At 43.8% G+C, this 18228-nt stretch overlaps 1 protein-coding gene and 1 long non-coding RNA gene across 2 annotated transcripts in view; both read right to left on the bottom strand.

The window, feature by feature from the left end:
- Positions 1-1199: 1199 nt before the first annotated feature.
- The window catches only part of LOC141076399 (uncharacterized), a 31621-nt gene continuing 14592 nt past the window's right edge, over positions 1200-18228 (bottom strand). Inside the window, exon 4 of the mRNA XM_073563850.1 lies at positions 1200-2100. Coding sequence (XP_073419951.1) covers positions 1403-2100 — 698 coding nt within the window. The 3' untranslated portion in view covers positions 1200-1402. The remainder of the gene's footprint in view (positions 2101-18228) is intronic.
- On the bottom strand, positions 10974-16544 carry LOC141076396 (uncharacterized). The gene is made up of 2 exons (XR_012227478.1): positions 12731-16544; positions 10974-12139 (listed from the first exon to the last, which is right to left on the bottom strand). It is a non-coding gene; the product is annotated as an uncharacterized lncRNA (long non-coding RNA).

Below are 18228 nucleotides of genomic sequence, written 5' to 3'. Positions count from 1 at the left end.
CAAACCCCACAATGTCCACATACCAAAGAGGCAGACACAGACAAGACCGATCTATAGGGAGGATTACATTACCCAGATGCCTCTTTTCAGCATGTTTCGCTTGTAATGCTTCCTCAGAAAGGGGTTTCTACAAGCGAAACGCGTGTAATGTGCAGTTTGCCCCGTTCTGCTGCTTCTGGATTTATGCACCAGCAATGAAGACTCTATGTGAAGCCGTGACCGTGTCATGCCCATAATGCCACACATGCCCTATGGAATCGGCTTTATAACAGTCATTGTTTGTACTATTTTTTGAATGTTTCCATGAGCACTGTCACTTTATGAGTCTACAATGTAATATTTATTCCTGTGTGGATTGTAAACCCGTTCTATATATTCTTTGTATCTGGGTTTATTGTGAATTGACCATTCGGCGGAGACCTTACACCTGAGATATGTAATGATATAGGGTGATATCCTATATAATTGTTATACTTCTTCCATACGGGCTTTCCACTTACAATTATATATATGTAAAGGACTTTTCTAAACTATATTTTGGGACAGATTAGATACATTTTATATACATACCTGATGATTTCTCTCTGCATAATCTCTTCTTTTTACATTTTTTATGTGTTTTGTTGAAATACAGATATATTTCATACTGACATGTTGTTTATGGGAGTAACGTTTGTAGGCCATGTTGTTGACTTCTACTTCTGAATATATGGAGGACCTCATTTGGGCTTTTTATATATATGGTTAGACAAACGAACTACGAAAAGCGGCAAAAGGTGTATACATGATAACCTCATACTGCAGGGAAGACATGTATTCTAGAATACTAAAGAAAGTGATAATACAAAATGACAATATTTAGGAGTATTTCACCAAACCCCATTACAGTCCATAAATCCCCATGTCCCTTTTATCTAATGTCATTACTCACATAACTCTTCACATATTGACTACTGTATTGTCCTCATCACAGACACTGCTTACTACCATTATTTACTCTCACAATGCCCTGCAGCTCCTCCTATTAACCCTTGTGTATGCCAACCATACCTGCTAATGGCTCTGATGTCAGTTTATGTCTCCATTCTGGCTAGAGCTCCCATAAAGTCATCTCATTAGCTGCAAAGTTAGTTAGCGAAAGTTTTTCCAAGATGGCAGCTCAGTCCGACATGGCTGTTCAATATATTTAGTACTGATCATTCTCGTACAATGAGTGCTTTTATTTTAACATGGCCAAACATGAGAAATGACAAGGGGTTGTCCTCGTAGTGGTCAACACCTTTAAGAACATACAATTTTGAGTTAAAATATTTCTAACATTTTGAACATGAAAAAAGCTTCTCCCCGTATGACTTCCCTGATGTTTATTAAGAGTTGATTTTGGTAGAAAACATTTCCCACATTAAGAATATGATACAGGATTCTCCCCTGTGTGAGTTTTTTGGTGACTAATAAGAGATGATTTCTTCACAAAACATTTCCCACATTCTGAACAGTTAAAAAGCTTCTCCCCTATGTGAGTTCTTTGGTGCTTAAACAAATATGATTTACAGTTAAAACATTTCCCACATTCTGAGCAGGAAAATGGCTTCTCCCCTGTGTGAGTTCTATGGTGATGAACCAAATCTGATTTCCAGTTAAAACATTTCCCACATTCTGAACAAGAAAATGGCTTCTCCCCTGTGTGAGTTCTATGGTGATTAACCAAATCTGATTTCTGGTTAAAACATTTCCCACATTCTGAACAGGTAAAAGGCTTCTCCCCTGTGTGAGTTCTCTGTTGATTAACAAGATGACATTTCTGGTTAAAGCATTTCCCACATTCTGAACAGGGATAAGGCTTCTCCCCTGTGTGAGTTCTTTTGTGGGTAACAAATTGTGATATCTGTGCAAAACATTTCCCACATTCTGAACAGGGAAATGGCTTCTCCCCTGTGTGAGTTCTCTGGTGCTTAAGACAGTCTGATTTATTGCTAAAATATTTCCCACATTCTGAACATGAAAAAGGCTTCTCCCCTGTGTGCGTTCTCTGGTGGGAAACAAAATGTGATTTCCGTGCAAAATATTTCCCACATTCTGAACATGAAAATGACTTCTTTGCTTTAGAAGCAAGTTGTTTTTTAATGCCTCTTTTGTGACTTTGATTTTCCTTTTTAATCGGTAATGAATCAGAAGATGGGACCTGTTTCATAGGATCAGATGACAGATCTTTGCTGTGAATGGATGATGGTATATCTGGAGTAATAGCAATCACTTCAGTTGTATTTTGTAGCATCTCAAGATCATCAGATTTAAAAACTGAAGACGTCAGCTGTCCCTCTGATCTCCTGGTACAGTCATCTGCTAAGATAAAAGAAAATTTTAATAAAATATCCTTAAGTTTTATATTTTTGAACATTTCTACTTAAACTGTCCATAAAAATGGCAAGCTATGTTAAAAACTTAAATTATTTACCAAGACAATGACAGTTCACAGTGTAATAGAAAACCTTGTTGGATGAACCAGTAGTGTGAGGTGTTCAACTGTTTGTTCATTCTGCCTCCCAAATATCGAATAAAAAGAAACTAATCAATGTTCTATAGGCAAAAAAAATACCAATTCCCATCTCACCAAAACAAGTCCCCACTCAGGTCCATCATCTGTCAATGGAAAAACAGAGGTTCCCACACTATTAGTGGCTCAAAGGCTGTTGAAAAGCAACAAGGTTTCTATAAACCAATCCAGCAAAATCCGCTCTCACTTCGGAGTCTTGCAGTGTGCGCAAACAACATTTAGGATCCCTGTATTTAGCAATATTATAGTGAGAAGAATCCACTTAATTTTTGGTGTGTGTCTCCTGGAGCACAATCTGGGCACTATGTGCTGGGTAAGAAAATGGCAAATGTGTAATTTTCACTCTCCAACATCCACTGTGTGTTAATTCCCAGAAAGTGGCTGTGGAGTCAAAATATTCACTCCTCCTAAGGATTATAACCCTCAGTGAATTAATTAATAACATGGAATCACTTTATGGGGATTTCGACTATTCTGGTTTTCTGTCATTTAGTTATATTAGGGCTTCTGCATATGGTGTGTCCAATCTCATCTGGGATCTGTTCCTGCTGTCCAGCTGGAGTAATCTGCTCCCTACTTCAGCCAATTGGAAAGTACCACACCCTACTAAAGCGCAAAGCACCTGGCCGGAATCTGCCAGATACAGCGCTGTTCTCCTCTGGTTCAGTCCTCTGTGCTCAGCTTGTGGCTTGTGTATTTGTTTCCTGCTGTGACCGTGGCCCGTTTACTGACTACTCTTGTGTCTTCTGATTCTGTTCTTCTGGTTCTGACCCAGCTACCTGACTATTCTTCTCGCCATCTAACACCACAGAATAGCAGGTAACACCATGGTCCAAGCCTAGGGGTCCCTGTGTAAGTCCAGATTCCATGTGAGGTTGTTAAAGGGCGATGAGCAAGGCAATCCTTGGGATATAGAAAGCAGAGAAGATAGAGCCAAGCATGTTCATGGTGGACATCTTTTGAGCTGCCAGGTGACCATGAACAGTGCTCCCAATACATTGTGTCTGCAAACTATTCCAGCTAGATCTGCATTCATATAGCTAAATGGCGCTCCTTCCCTTCTGAACACTGCCATGTGCCCAGACAGTAGAGTACAATCGTATGTAGGGTATAGTGCGAAGCTGGAAAATAATTTGTAAGATCCATTTGTTTTCTATTATCCTTTGTGCAGAATTCCAAAGTTACCATCAAATAAAGTGACACACGTCAGATATTAATAATGGGGCCTGATTAGGAACTACTGAAATGATCAAACTCCACAGTCTCCATCAGTAATAAATGAGCAGCTAGTGGTGAAACCTCTCTGGTGTAATTAGAGTATGGATCTCGGAGACTTCACAATCTATACTATCCTAAGCTCCAATATTTTCTGTAAGATGAGTTTTAAGAAGAAATATTAGGCATTTAAAGAGAACTGTGTATAAGGCCGGTTTCACACGTCCTGATATTTCCGGTACCGGAGATGTCCATGTGTGTAATACTCGTGGCACACGTGACAACCATGTGCCGCCTGTGTGCAGCATCGGTACTACATGGACGGCTGGCAGGGATGAAGCGCTACATTAATCGATGTTCCCCGGTGGTAGGTGCTGAAGATGCTCTCATCATTCTCCCCTGCTCTGCCGGTGGGGAGAATAATGAGAGTTATATTAAAGTCAGAATGATGACAGCAGGTGGCGGCTTTTGGGACTATTACTCCCATCAACCTACACCTGCTGCTAAGAACAGTGACAGCAGGAGCGGATGATGGGAGTATTCCTCACCTGACACCTGTGCTATAACTAAGTAAATGAATGAAAAAACTGGCGAGGATTCTCCTGTATTTCCTATAACCAGTCTGGAAAACTCACAACTGGGGGCTGCAACCCTCATCTGTCAGCTTCAGCAAGGATGGTTATCAAGAATAGAGGGGTCCCAACACTGTTTTTTAAATTATTTAAATAATTTAAAAAACTGCATGGGGTCCCCCCCATTTTTGACAACAAACCTTGCTAAAGCTGACAACTGGGGGCTGGTATTCTCAGGCTTGTAAGGGGCCAGCCTAAAAATAACAGCCCGCAGCTGCCCAGAAAAGGCACATCTATTAGATGCGCCAATTCTGGTCCTTTCCCCGGCTCTTCCCACTTGCCCTATAGTGATGGCAAGTGGAGTTCATATTTGTGGGGTTGATGTCACCCTTGTATTGTCAGGTGACATCAAGCCCATGGCTTAGTAATGGAGAGGTGTCTATAGACATCTCTCCATTACTAATCCTATAGTTATATGGTAAATAAAGACACTGCCAGAATAAAGTCTTTTATTAGAAATAAAACACAGTTTTCATTTTTTATTTAACAATAACACAGAGAATTCTCACGGTGATCTGCTGTGACGGCTTGAACTGTGGTGACCTCATCACTGGCTAATTCCCACGGTCCTGAGGTCACTGCAGTTCAGCCTGGCTGGAAACCTCGATGATGTCACTGCTGGTCAATGATGTTGCGCTTGCAGCAGCTCATTCACCAGTGGTTCTCAGCCTGGACGGTCGCATCTTGGCACTGTCCAGGGTGAAAACTAATTATCCCCCAGACATGGATTACGGCGTGGGACAGAGCGACAGACAGGTATGGTATATTGTTGTATTTTATTTTTATTACAGGAGAGCGAGGTCTTCGGTGGAAATAGGCGTTAGGTGAGTATAACTGTGTTTGTTATTTTTAAATAGAAAAGGAAAACTGTGTTTAGTTTTATTTCTAATAAAAGGCTTTATTCTGGCTGTGTCTTTATTTTCCGTGTAACCAGGGCCGGACTGGGAGTGAAATTCAGCCCTGGCATTTGTAAGACCACAGGCCCACGTCTTGTACCCTCTGTAATCTTGCTGTCTAGATAGTCTAATACAGGTCCGCGGCCTACAATCACAACGTTTAGTGTTGTGACCTGCAGGGCTGACAGCCACTGAATTATGGCCACTTTAGATGAGCCAATAATCATGAAATGTGGGATTGTAAGAGCGCGGCTTCCTGATTATCGGCTCATTTCAATAGGTCAGTAATCACCTGATGGAAGGAGAAATGATTATTAGTCACGGCTTAAAAATCCAGGTTCTTGGTGGCACATTGCTCGGGGTAAACAGGACATGCGCTCCTGAGAACAGGACAGTCTACGTGCACAGAACATATTACCAGTCGCTGTGTGCACAGAGAAGTGCGTCCTCCTGTGTGAACAGGCCGTAGAGGACACTGACTGACGTGTATATGGCTGGTCGGTGGTCGTGGACATGCTGGAGCACAGTAATGACAGGAAAGTCTCAGTCAGACGGCCGTTTCTCACGTCCATGTTCTCTCTGTGGTTTTCATTAGTTCTCGTCCATTATAGTCTATGGTGCTGCTCACAGGCTCATGTTTTTGCAGACTGTGTCTCCCCAATAAAAATCAGAGACATTTTCGTTTTTTATCGTTGTCACAGACACAATCCCCTCCACAAGTCTCTGAACCTGCGCCGATCACAGACCCCACATAGATCGCCCCAGTGCACACTCTGCGCGGATTAACACTGTGATGTATAGGAGAAGATTTTCATTCATTTAGTTTTTTTCAAACGTGAAAATCACTAAAGTTCCCGTCTGGGGGCCGCACCCATCACCGGCCCATGTGTAGTGACCCATTAACCAGTTTATCGCTGCCTTGCCTTCCTTATAGAAGCAGCAGACACTGGACAGATGGCTTTCATGCTGGGATGCCTGTATTTTGTGGCTGCAGAACCAAGGTAAGGGGATGTGCACACATCTTTGTCAGGCGGATTGAAGAAGCGCCACAAACCTGCCACTAAACATGAACTTGGTGCACGGCAATGGAAAACCACATTGCTGTACCCGCTCCGTCTGTTACGTCTTTTATCTGCTTCAGTGCTTGGAAACTGAGGCCATTAATAGAAGTAGCACATTCTGTCACCTGCAACTATAATAGAAACTATCGAGAAAAGACGCCGGTGGCACAAAAGACATGGCGCCTTCAGGTAAAAGACTGGAGACACTTTCCTGAAGCAGCTCTGCCCCGGAAATAAAACTGTGCACATACCCTAGATACAAACACTAGGCTACAGCACCCTGCAAACGCTGAGTACAAGAATCATTCTAAGGCCGGGGTCACACTAGGGTGTGTGATGTGAGAAACAACACCCGGCACTGCCCCCGGCACTCGGACCGGAGCGTGCGGCTACATGGATTTCTAAGGGCCAATGCAGACGGCCATATATATCCTCTGATCTGAGAGAATCGGCCAATTATACTGTACAGCTGACACTTGGATCAGGATCTGACCCGAGTGTCAGCACAGTGTGGTCCGATTGTCTAGGATGAGAAAATCAGAGACCACTGAGGAAAAGATGGAGAACAAACTCTTCTCCATTATGTCATCGGAGTGCAGTCCGGTGTTTTCCATGTACTCATTGTATTGCATTACTGAGCGTGATCGGAATATCATATGTTAACAATATATAACAGATATAACATATAACGTATGTTCCAACTCTATGGATGGAGACAAACACCTTGGTCGCCTCAGAAAGACCTTTTTGAATCAGGGCTACCATCCAAGAACAATAGAAAACCAAATTACAAGAGCCACCAGAATATCAAGGAATCACCTGCCACATTACAAAGCTAAAGAAGAGAATAACCGGGAGCCTCTAGTGGTCACCTACAACCCAAATCTGGAGGTGCTAAGGGGAGCGGCACGGAAATTACAACCTTTACTACAAAAAGATGCCCGATTACAATCCATGTTTCCAGACCCCCCACTACTGTGTTTTAGGCAGCCCCCAAATCTAAGAAGCATCATTGTCAGAAGCTCCCTGTCCTCTCCAACAGCTGCAGGAACCTTTCCTTGCAACCAGAAAAAATGTAAAACCTGTCCATTTATAATGACCACGGACAAGATAAAGATCCCCACCTCACATCAGGACTACAAGATCCCAGGTACTCTCAGCTGCATCACATCTAATGGGGTGTACTTAATTATTTGTACTAAATGTCCATCTGGGGGTCTGTATGTGGGGAGACTGGGCAAACACTGAGAACAAGGATGAATTCTCATTGCCACACAATAAGAGAAAAAAGAAGGGATCTACCTGTGGCAAACATTTTTGTATCCCCGGTCATAGCATGATGGACAATAAATTACTTGTTTTAAAAGGTAACTTCAACTCTCAGAGAGACAGGAGGGTCTGGGAGCATAAATTTATGACAACTTTTGACACACTCAGTGCAGGAATGAATGTGTCGCTTGGATTTATGTCTTTTTACATCAATTAAGGAATTTGCTCTTCAGACCTTCTGGGGTCATCACACAACACAGAACCAGACCCCAATCAGAGGGCAATAAAACCTTCACACTCCTAATCTATAAACTGTTCCAATATTTATGACAATTCTGCTAAATGTTACTTGTCTTATCTGTTGCGCTATTTTTGTGCTGTTTTGTGTATAAATATGTGATTTTTCAGATGTTGCATTAGTCTAGCCTGATGAAGAGACCTGAGGAGTCTCGAAAGCTTGCAATGTGCTACCATCTTTTCAGTTAGCCATTAAAAGGTATCAACTACTGAGGACTCTCAATTCTAAATATTCTTTTATCTACTGGCTAACACGGTACAAAGATATATATCCTTCCTGTATCAAAGTCATTTGCACAGTTTTGGTTGGAGGAGAATGTTGTGGTCTAGAGGCAAAATGGTGATCATGGTAATACGGCCGGACTACACCACCGATAAAGCAGCCACAGCCGGTGACTGAGAGGAATCTGTGACGTCTCTGCATTCAGTGGTTACTACTCACCTGGGTAGTCATATGTGGGAATCTCCTCTGTACACCACTCATCACCCCTCACATATGTCTCTGTAGTATTAATATGGGTCAGATCTTCACCCTGAAACAAATATTGTAAAAGTCACCGACAGATGGAGAAGTCCCATCTATGATCAGCTCTAATCCTGCCATCTCCACCGTTCTCATTACACAAGTATAAAACATATAATACTGGTGGATAAAACAAGACTGAGCACAAGACCTTCACAGCCGTCTACACATCATAGGGGAGATCTCCTGACACCTTCTCTCCACCTACCTGATGATCCTGAGGAGCACTGGGATCTTCTTGGTTACAGTCCTGTGGAAGAAGAGGACGGGGACATCTCTCTGGTGTTGTCCTCTTACTGGATAGATCTGGAGGAAACACATACAGGGACTGAATTCATTCTCTACATACAGATAATTATAGGCCGTGTGCATTTAGTCCTGTCTATTACCTGGTGATGTGAGGGGCTGGGGAACCTCCATTATGATGTTCTTGTACAGATCTCTGTGTCCTTCTAAATACTCCCACTCCTCCATGGAGAAATAGACAGCGACATCCTGACACCTTATAGGAACCTGACACATACAATGATACCGTCATCCCCCGATCCCTTCATAGTGTTACTGTATAATGTCCCAGCATTCCCAGCAGTGTCACCTCTCCAGTCAGCAGCTCAATCATCTTGTAGGTGAGTTCTAGGATCTTCTGGTCATTGATGTCCTCATGGATCAGGGGGTGAGGTGGAGGCCCCGTGATTGGGCTCAGGGGTCTTCCCCATCCCTCAGACACAGGGTCCTGACAGCGATCACTAGAGGTCTTCTTCACCACTGTGTAATCCTGGTTATGGAGAGACACATTAATAACTCTCACTACAGACATCTCCAGAGTCCTCACCTCTCCAGTTCTGTCCATCTGTTATTCCCACAGATAAGAATGATGGAATGTGACGTCATCAGAATCTCTCACCTCTCCAGTGAGACGGAAGAGGATCTCTAGGGTGAGGTGTAACATCCTCTCCGCCATCTTGTCTCTGTCCATATCCATCCTTGATGGGTAAATCAGGAAAATTCTCTTCTGTAGAAGATCTTCACTGAGAGGATCCGATATTGTAGAGACCTGAATGAGAAGAAGATGATCCGATGTAACATGATAAGAATCCTGTGTAATAATACAATTACTGGAGATAATAAGGGAAACATATGAGGAGATTTATTATCTTACAGGGTTTAGTTTTCTCCCCTGACATCTACTAATAAAACCTATATATTTAGGCCACAGACAACAAGCAGTTTCCTCCTCGGAGTCGGCAGCTGAACACGTTCCTCATAGACTCATCAACGTCACCATCAATTCCCATCAGAGTGAAGGAACATCGCTCCTCTATTCAGCTCTATGGATCCAGGATGAAATCCACTGCGGCCCCTGCAAGAAAAGAGCGAAGTCTGGTGAGACCCCCGAGGCGGAGATTTCTACAGCTGCTCTGTGCACAGGACCTGTGATGAGGTCACAGGAGGGGAGGAGTCAGGGGTCACATGATCAGGGGCCTCAGTGTGTGCAGGACTCTGCAGTGCTGGTTGTCATGGTGCTGGATGAGGGGAAGTTTATGTGGGGTCAGGAGGGGTTTACAGGGTGGATGCAGCAGAGCCGTGTGTGTACGAGGTGTACGGAGCGGAGCCGCGGGTGTACGAGGTGTACGGAGCGGAGCCGCGTGTGTACAAGGTGTACGGAGCGGAGCCGTGTGTGTACGAGGTGTACGGAGCGGAGCCGCGTGTGTACGAGGTGTACGGAGCGGAGCCGCGTGTGTACGAGGTGTACGGAGCGGAGCCGCGTGTGTACAAGGTGTACGGAGCGGAGCCGTGTGTGTACGAGGTGTACGGAGCGGAGCCGTGTGTGTACGAGGTGTACGGAGCGGAGCCGTGTCTGTACGAGGTGTACGGAGCGAAGCCGTGCTTGTGTGGACCCCTCTGTGTACACTGTATACACCCGTATACCCCAAGCTTCAGTCACAGACCCCGCGTCTCACACTGTATACACCTGTATACCCCCAGCTTCAGTCTCAGAACCCTGTGTGTGTGCTGTATACACCCGTATACCCCCAGCTTCGGTCACAGATCCCTCTCTTTACACTGTATACACCCGTATATCCCCAGCTTTGGTCGCAGACCCCTGTGTGTACGCTGTATACACCCATATACCCCCAGCTTCAGTCGCAGACCCCTGTGTATACTGTATACCCCCAGCTTCAGTCTCAGAACACTGTGTATGCTGTATACACCCGTATACCCCCAGCTTCGGTCACAGACCCTTCTGTGTATGCTGTATACACCTGTATATCCCCAGCTTCGGTAACAGACCCCTCTGTGTATGCTGTATACACCCGTATACCCCAAGCTTCAGTCACAGACCCCGCGTCTCACACTGTATACACCTGTATACCCCCAGCTTCAGTCTCAGAACCCTGTGTGTGTGCTGTGTCGGGATCCCTCAGATTACTCTTTCATCTGAAGGACCGATGTTCTTAGGTGTGAAGCACCATATGTCTCTAATCAATTGCTCCGTCGAGAAGGATAACACAGACACAAGCTGTATAAAACCACTCGGGATGCCTGCTGAGCGCCTCTGGCTTATCAGTTAGGCTTCCGTCTTTTATAGTAAAGAATTTAGACATTTACAGACATGCGCAGTACAAATGATTTTACAACTTGTTTTCTACAAAGAAAGTCACTTAGGCGAAAAAGCAGAGGTATTTGACCTTGGTTCACAAGGGAGATGTCTGAGACATCTCCTCGAAGAACAGATAAGGTTTTAAACAAGAGAATGCAACATAGACAGAACTCAATTTAACTCCTTCAGTTCCTATCATTCCCCCCTTTGACATCTTCATTTTCCACAATCTGGAACACTGGATCCTGCAACAACAGCGGATAGTGGCTCGTTCACCAGGTACTATCCCAGGCCGACGGGTTGCCCAAGGGAGACAGGTCTTCTACCTTCTCCATCCCCCAGATACTGAAGCCACGTCCATCATTGCAAGAGTACGCTCCTTCATGCCAGAAATGAGATGTCAATCTAGGACTCAAAGGAATAATAGTTAAATTCTTGTTGTTTACAGTCAAACTTCCTTATCTATTTCTACATCTTTTCTTGCATACAGAGATACACCAAAAAACAAGTTTCAATAGCACATATATTACGAAGATACAAACAACAATGATTTTGGACAGCAACGGTGGTGTTCAATATATCCAATATATCCCATATTTGGTCATCTAAGTAATCTGTAGCCCTGACTAATTTATCCCACATTTGAGTGATCATAGGATAAATAAAAATAGAACTGACAATTTTATTAGCCACACTCATCTGCACTATATGTGGTCTCCCAGAGAGGCGAGGTGTATTGTCAGCAGCTCTTTTGTACAACGTGTGTTTAGGTATGCTCTGAGTATTCAACTGGTCATTCGGAATAACAAAGGTAGCTGGAGTCAAACGACCCAGAGTACAAGCACCTTTTACCCCTACTGGCAACCATTTATATGCATTGTCTCCACATATCCAGTACATGTCACTAGGTAGGTCCCATAGGCTGAATGTTGTAATACCAGTCTATGAACTAAATCTATGAACGCAGATACATTCTGAAGCATACACCAATTTGGAAGTTGTCCTAAAGGGCTACAATACCCTACATCGGGATTTCCACAGGTGGGAGTTCCTTTCTCATATCCAGATGACTCGTTGCAAGGTATATTACCTGAAATATTAAAACAAGTTTCATTATTGCCCTGGGGAAATAAATTGAAATACTCCCAGGACGTGTTATGCAACCTTCTTTCTAGCAGTATTGGTTTGAAGGCATCAGTAGAGTGGGAAGTTACATTAAAACTAACTTGTAGGCCATACATTGGAATTTGCCCCAGGTAGGTTAATCGAGTTCTATTCCTGGGTACCCAAGCCCCCCCTTTATATGCCAGATATTGAAGGTATGTATTACTTCCTGAAAGATTACCCTGCCACCAAGGGTATCCTACCCATCCCACAATAGGTATTCCAACAGTTGTGTTCCATAACTTCACATTATTTGTGGCATTATTAGCAAGTGTATCAGAACAACTGGTCCAGGCAAATAATTCCTCGGGTGGCATAGGAATAACAAGGAACGGAATACTAGTGGCTGATACTGGTGAACGTGTGCAGATCCAGCAAATGATTTGACCAATCATTCAGTAATTTTTCATGATGTTGTATAAACTTATTATTCAAGGACATTGGAGAATTTAGATTGTCCCACGCAGCTACCATTATTACAGATAATGCAACAAAACCAAACCAAAACATTATGCACTCTTATGCTTTGTTAATTCCTGTGGCTAGTTTGCAATGCGATGCGTGGATCCAGGTTTGTCGTCCTTCCAACTTAACAGAAGTAGGCGTTGTTAGGAGTACTTAGTAAGGTCCTTGATATCGGGGTTCAAGGGTCTTTCTGGAGTGTTTCTTGACATATACGTAATCACCAGGTTGTAGACAGTGAGTTCCTTCCACACTATCTGGATCTGGAATGGAAGAGAAAACTAGAGAATGCATTTGAGTTAAATGCTTTTGCAACTGGATTACATAACTTGTCAAATTATCCACATTGAGTGTTAAGACCTGTGGGTAGTACAACCCTGTGTTCGGTGGTCTTCCAAACAGTATCTCGAAGGGTGACAGTTTAGTTTTCCCCGTGGGTGTGTACCTTACTGAGAATAATGCTAATGGGAGACACTCTGGCCATGGTTTATGGGTTTGTTCCATGGTTTTCTGTATTTTCAATTTCAGTGTCCCGTTCATTCTCTCTACCTTCCCTGAACTCTGTGGGTGGTAGGGTGTATGAAATGCTTGTTGTACACCCGGGGCCTGCATGACTTCCCTCTTTATTTCTCCCGTGAAGTGTGCACCCCTATCTGTTTCTGTGGTTTCTGGGACACCATACCTGCAGATAAGTTCTTTCATCAGTTTGTCTGTAGTCATTTTAGCATTTGCACGTTTTACCGGATAGGCTTCCGGCCAACCAGAGAAGAGATCTACACATACTAGGATATTTGCATACACTCCTACCTTGGTAGCTGTATGTCGTCAATCTGCCGTCTCTGAAACGGGTAGAGAGGCCTAGGTGTCGCTTTCTTAGGGACTTTTACTGTTTTACCTGGGTTGTGCTGTGCACAGATGAGGCATGATTGTACAAGTTTCGCGGCTGCGCAACTGAAGCCAGGAGCGATCCAGAAGGCATCTACCATGGCACACATGTGACTTTTTGAGGTGTGATTGGGGCCATGTGCTGCTTGCGCCATGATTGGGAACAGGGACTTTGGTGGGCATATTTTATCCTTATTCTCCCATACTCCATTTGAGTTCAGCTCAGCTCCCAGTCTCCCCCGGTGTACCTTCTCTGTTTGGGCAGCCTTTTGCTGGAGGGATTTCAGGACATCTAGACCCAATGTGGCTGGAATACGCTGACTCCCCGCCACCGTCCACTGCTCTCTCTAGGCCGCCTTGTGCTATTTTAGCAGCCTCGTTCGCCCTTCTATTGCCCTCTACCTCCACGGAGTCACCTTTGTGTGTGCTTTTACCTTGACAATGCCAACCTGGACTGGTAACATCAATGCCTCCATCAATTGTTTCACCAGCTCTGCATTTTTAATGGGCTTCGAATCTGTGAAAATATTAGCGACTTTACCTGCAGCGGCTCTACACGCCTCAGTGAGTGCCTTCAACTCTGCCTCCTGCGCCGACATGTGAGGAGAGAGTGGTTCCGCTCGGATTACCTCATGTGAGGATACTACTGCATATCCAGTGTAGAATCGTCCATCCTGGTGGTATCTGGGGCCATCTACAAAAAAGAAACTCAAAGTCTGCATTAGGAACATGTTTTTCATGAATGTGTGCAAACCCAACTGTCTCCTGACTCATCAGTTCTATGCAGACATGTTCATGCGTCATGTCAAAGTATCCTTCCTCACTTGCCAATACGGTCACCAATTCCCCCTTTTCTGAATCCACAGGCAGGAGGGTGGCTGGATTCAGAACGTTACATCTTTTGAGGAGTGACATACTCAGGAATTAGTAGAGCACACTCAAGTCGGAGCTGTCTGGCCATAGACAGATGTTTTGGTTGAACTTGTAGGAGTATGGCATGGATGTCATGTGGGGAATAGATTGTCAAAAGAAACGTCAGTGTCATCTCACATGCCTTCCCTATTACGTCTCCACTTTTTTCCTTGTGCTCCAGCATACATGACAGGTTGTCTTATTGTCCTTGTTTGCTCAATTTCTTTAGCTACCTTAAGGAGGTCTTTCGGATCTACATGTCTCCATTCAGGTCTGGCTGTCTGTACTGCGTCTCGTAAGTCTTTGTTCATACCGTCAATGAATGCATTCACCAGTATTCTAACATCAAGTGGGTTTATGCAAATGTACCCCATGTCTGCCCACTTCAGCTGTAACCGTCCAAAGTACATCTCTACTCTCTCTCCTTTTTGCTGTGTCACATTAGTCAGGAGTACGGACTGCTCTGATTGTTCCACTGCAGCCCATTGTCTTAGTGACTCACAGTACGTCTCCCCAGATCGTGCAGATTTATCATCCATGCCCCAAGCCTGATTCTTTGTCACATCTGTGTGTCTTAATTATATGATCTAGTGCGTCACCTGCCTTTAAACTCACCAACCTCTCTAGGTCTGCCCAGGTACACTTATATGTCTGCTGTACTTCCTTTATGTGTCTGTAAAACGGGAATGGTTGGTCTTCAGGGGCAGGCAGCTGCTTCAGCAAAGCTAGCTGGTCAGAGGGGCTCCAGGGATAATACACCTGTATCTTTCTTATTCTAGTCACACTTCTAGGTCCTGATGGGGTTGGCCGTCTGATGTCTACTGTCAGCTTACTCCTCAAGGGCCAATGTCCCCACTACCCACTATCCACACTATTATGTCAGCTTCTTATGATCTTGTCTGGATAGGATTTAGTGCAATTCTCTTAGGTCAGTAGCACAGGTCACACAAGTAGCTATTCAGTCTGGGTTTGTCTGAGTCTGACCACAGTGTTTACAAGTCCATCTGTTTTGTCTGGGTCTCTGGTTACACTTTGTCAATCAAACATTCATAATACACCTCCCATACTGCTGCACATTCTCAAGCATCATTTATTCACTTGCTATTTTCTTCCCTTGTCTGTGCCTTTTTGTACATCCAAACATTCACACTCTGGTATTTTTGCCTTCTTCAATATTTGTCCCACTTGTATTACTGCTTCCTTCCTTCTCTGTCTTTTGTAATTTGACACAATTTGCTATACAAATCAATCACACAACTAGAAGCAGGTTCAAACACATTAATGACCAAGCAATCACTTACAATTCCCTTCTAAATTAGGCACCATATCTTATTTTTAACTTCCAATCTTCAATTAAGTACTGTTGCTTTAAAATGCACAAATCTTTCAACGCGTACCTTACGGATAGAATTACAGAGAATTTTGAGCACAACTCACACTCAGCAGAGATAAGAGCGAAGGGAGAAGAAAAACTACGCAGCTCCATCCTTCCCCCCTCCCATCAGAATGCAGCGTCGTCCTTCACAGAATTCTGTAGTTCTTTAGACTTATCAAAATCAATTTCTACAAAGAAACTCAAAATCACGGGATTTCACTGTAAGGGCAGATAACTGTATAATGAGATTAACCATGCCTTGCCCTTTTTCTGGCCAAATGCATTCAGGAAACTTTACAATGTAATGCCACATATAACACGAACTATATCATTACTCAATTCATTCAGTCTCAGATGTAGATTTGATATATCTATAACGCATCTGTCCGGGATTCCACCACAACTAGAAAGGTCACAAATCTCTTGACACAAAAATGATGTGTGATGATTCATTCATACGTGCTCATTCACTGATTTTTTTTTTTTTTTTTTTTTTATACTCAATTACTCATCTCTCATCTTATTCAGAGGTTCTCATAGACATATATACAAGGATTCACACAGCCTGCCTATCTTGCACTTTGGATTTGATTAATACTTTTTCCAGGTTCTTTGCTGCACTACTTCCATATCTATCCTCAATTATATCACATAACCGATTTCCTTCTTCAGGTGTCTTTCCCTGACTGTTCCCCATTTTATCTTTTATTCTTATCCTGTTTCTCTTGTTGTCTTCCTGTTAGTCCCCTGCCTTAGGTGGTGTATTGGGTAAGCTCAAGACTAGGCTCTACTATACCTCGTTACCTTCTTCCTAAGGTGCTAACAGGCTAAATGGAGTGTCTGTTCCTCGGTGTACTACGTGTTTCGTGTACTTATATGCTATGTAGCATCCGAACAGAAATACTCCCACAACACACAGGATTGTAAATAAAGTGTCCATCTACTGGGGTTCTTCAGTCATATCCTGTCACAGGCTCATTTCACGGTCCTGTGCTCATTCGGTCACACTCTTATCTGTCACAAGGTTTATTCGTAAAGGGTGTTGATTTAAGCTTAGGCGGTGACCTCCCCGAAAGGACGCTGTCACATGACCCAGTTAGGCAATATCACCACTCTTTGAACGAATACCTACTGTGCAGCTTATTTGTCTACTTTCCACAGTCCTTCAAATCAAGGCAGTCACTCAACAACCTCCTCTATTTCTAGTGCGGAATCGTCTATTGTGAAAAACTTGTCCGTCCGGGCTGCGCAGTATGAACTGTTCACCCAGCCTTCTATTCCGTAATGTCAGACCTCTCCCATTTTGATTTGCATCAGCTCTTTTTCTAAAAATAGCTGTGCACAGACAGAACCTACAGTAACCTCTCATTCGAGCAGAAATTACATATGCGTGTCACACCCGATTTCCTCAGAGTTCTTATATGGACCTGATTTTATGGCCCCCTCCTCTACTAGATTCCCCTTTATACGGACCTTAGTTATAATGATAGATTATGAAGAGCAGAGAAGAGAAAAATTGATCTCTTACCTGGCCAGGTGTTTAGGTCTGCTGTTCACAATTTCATCAGTAACTGGAGTGGTCTGTAGATCGGGTAGTCTTGGAGAGGTGCCTATATCAGGTCCCTGTTTCGGGCGCCAGGAAACTGTCGGGATCCCTCAGATTACTCTTTCATCTGAAGGACCGATGTTCTTAGGTGTGAAGCACCATATGTCTCTAATCAATTGCTCCGTCGAGAAGGATAACACAGACACAAGCTGTATAAAACCACTCGGGATGCCTGCTGAGCGCCTCTGGCTTATCAGTTAGGCTTCCGTCTTTTATAGTAAAGAATTTAGACATTTACAGACATGCGCAGTACAAATGATTTTACAACTTGTTTTCTACAAAGAAAGTCACTTAGGCGAAAAAGCAGAGGTATTTGACCTTGGTTCACAAGGGAGATGTCTGAGACATCTCCTCGAAGAACAGATAAGGTTTTAAACAAGAGAATGCAACATAGACAGAACTCAATTTAACTCCTTCAGTTCCTATCAGCTGTATACACCCGTATACCCCCAGCTTCGGTCACAGATCCCTCTCTTTACACTGTATACACCCGTATACCTCCAGCTTCGGTCGCAGACCCCTGTGTGTACGCTGTATACACCCATATACCCCCAGCTTCAGTCGCAGACCCCTGTGTATACTGTATACCCCCAGCTTCAGTCTCAGAACACTGTGTATGCTGTATACACCCGTATACCCCCAGCTTCGGTCACAGACCCTTCTGTGTATGCTGTATACACCTGTATATCCCCAGCTTCGGTAACAGACCCCTCTGTGTACGCTGTATACACCGTATACCCCCAGATTCGGTCACAGCCCCCTGTGTTCACTGTAT

The sequence above is a fragment of the Dendrobates tinctorius genome, unplaced genomic scaffold (assembly GCF_039654945.1).
Source record: "Dendrobates tinctorius isolate UK_male_01 unplaced genomic scaffold, ASM3965494v1 ptg000404l, whole genome shotgun sequence".
NCBI lineage: Eukaryota > Metazoa > Chordata > Amphibia > Anura > Dendrobatidae > Dendrobates > Dendrobates tinctorius.
Note: the sequence above shows the minus strand (reverse complement) of the source record. Positions and strands in the feature narration are given on the sequence as shown.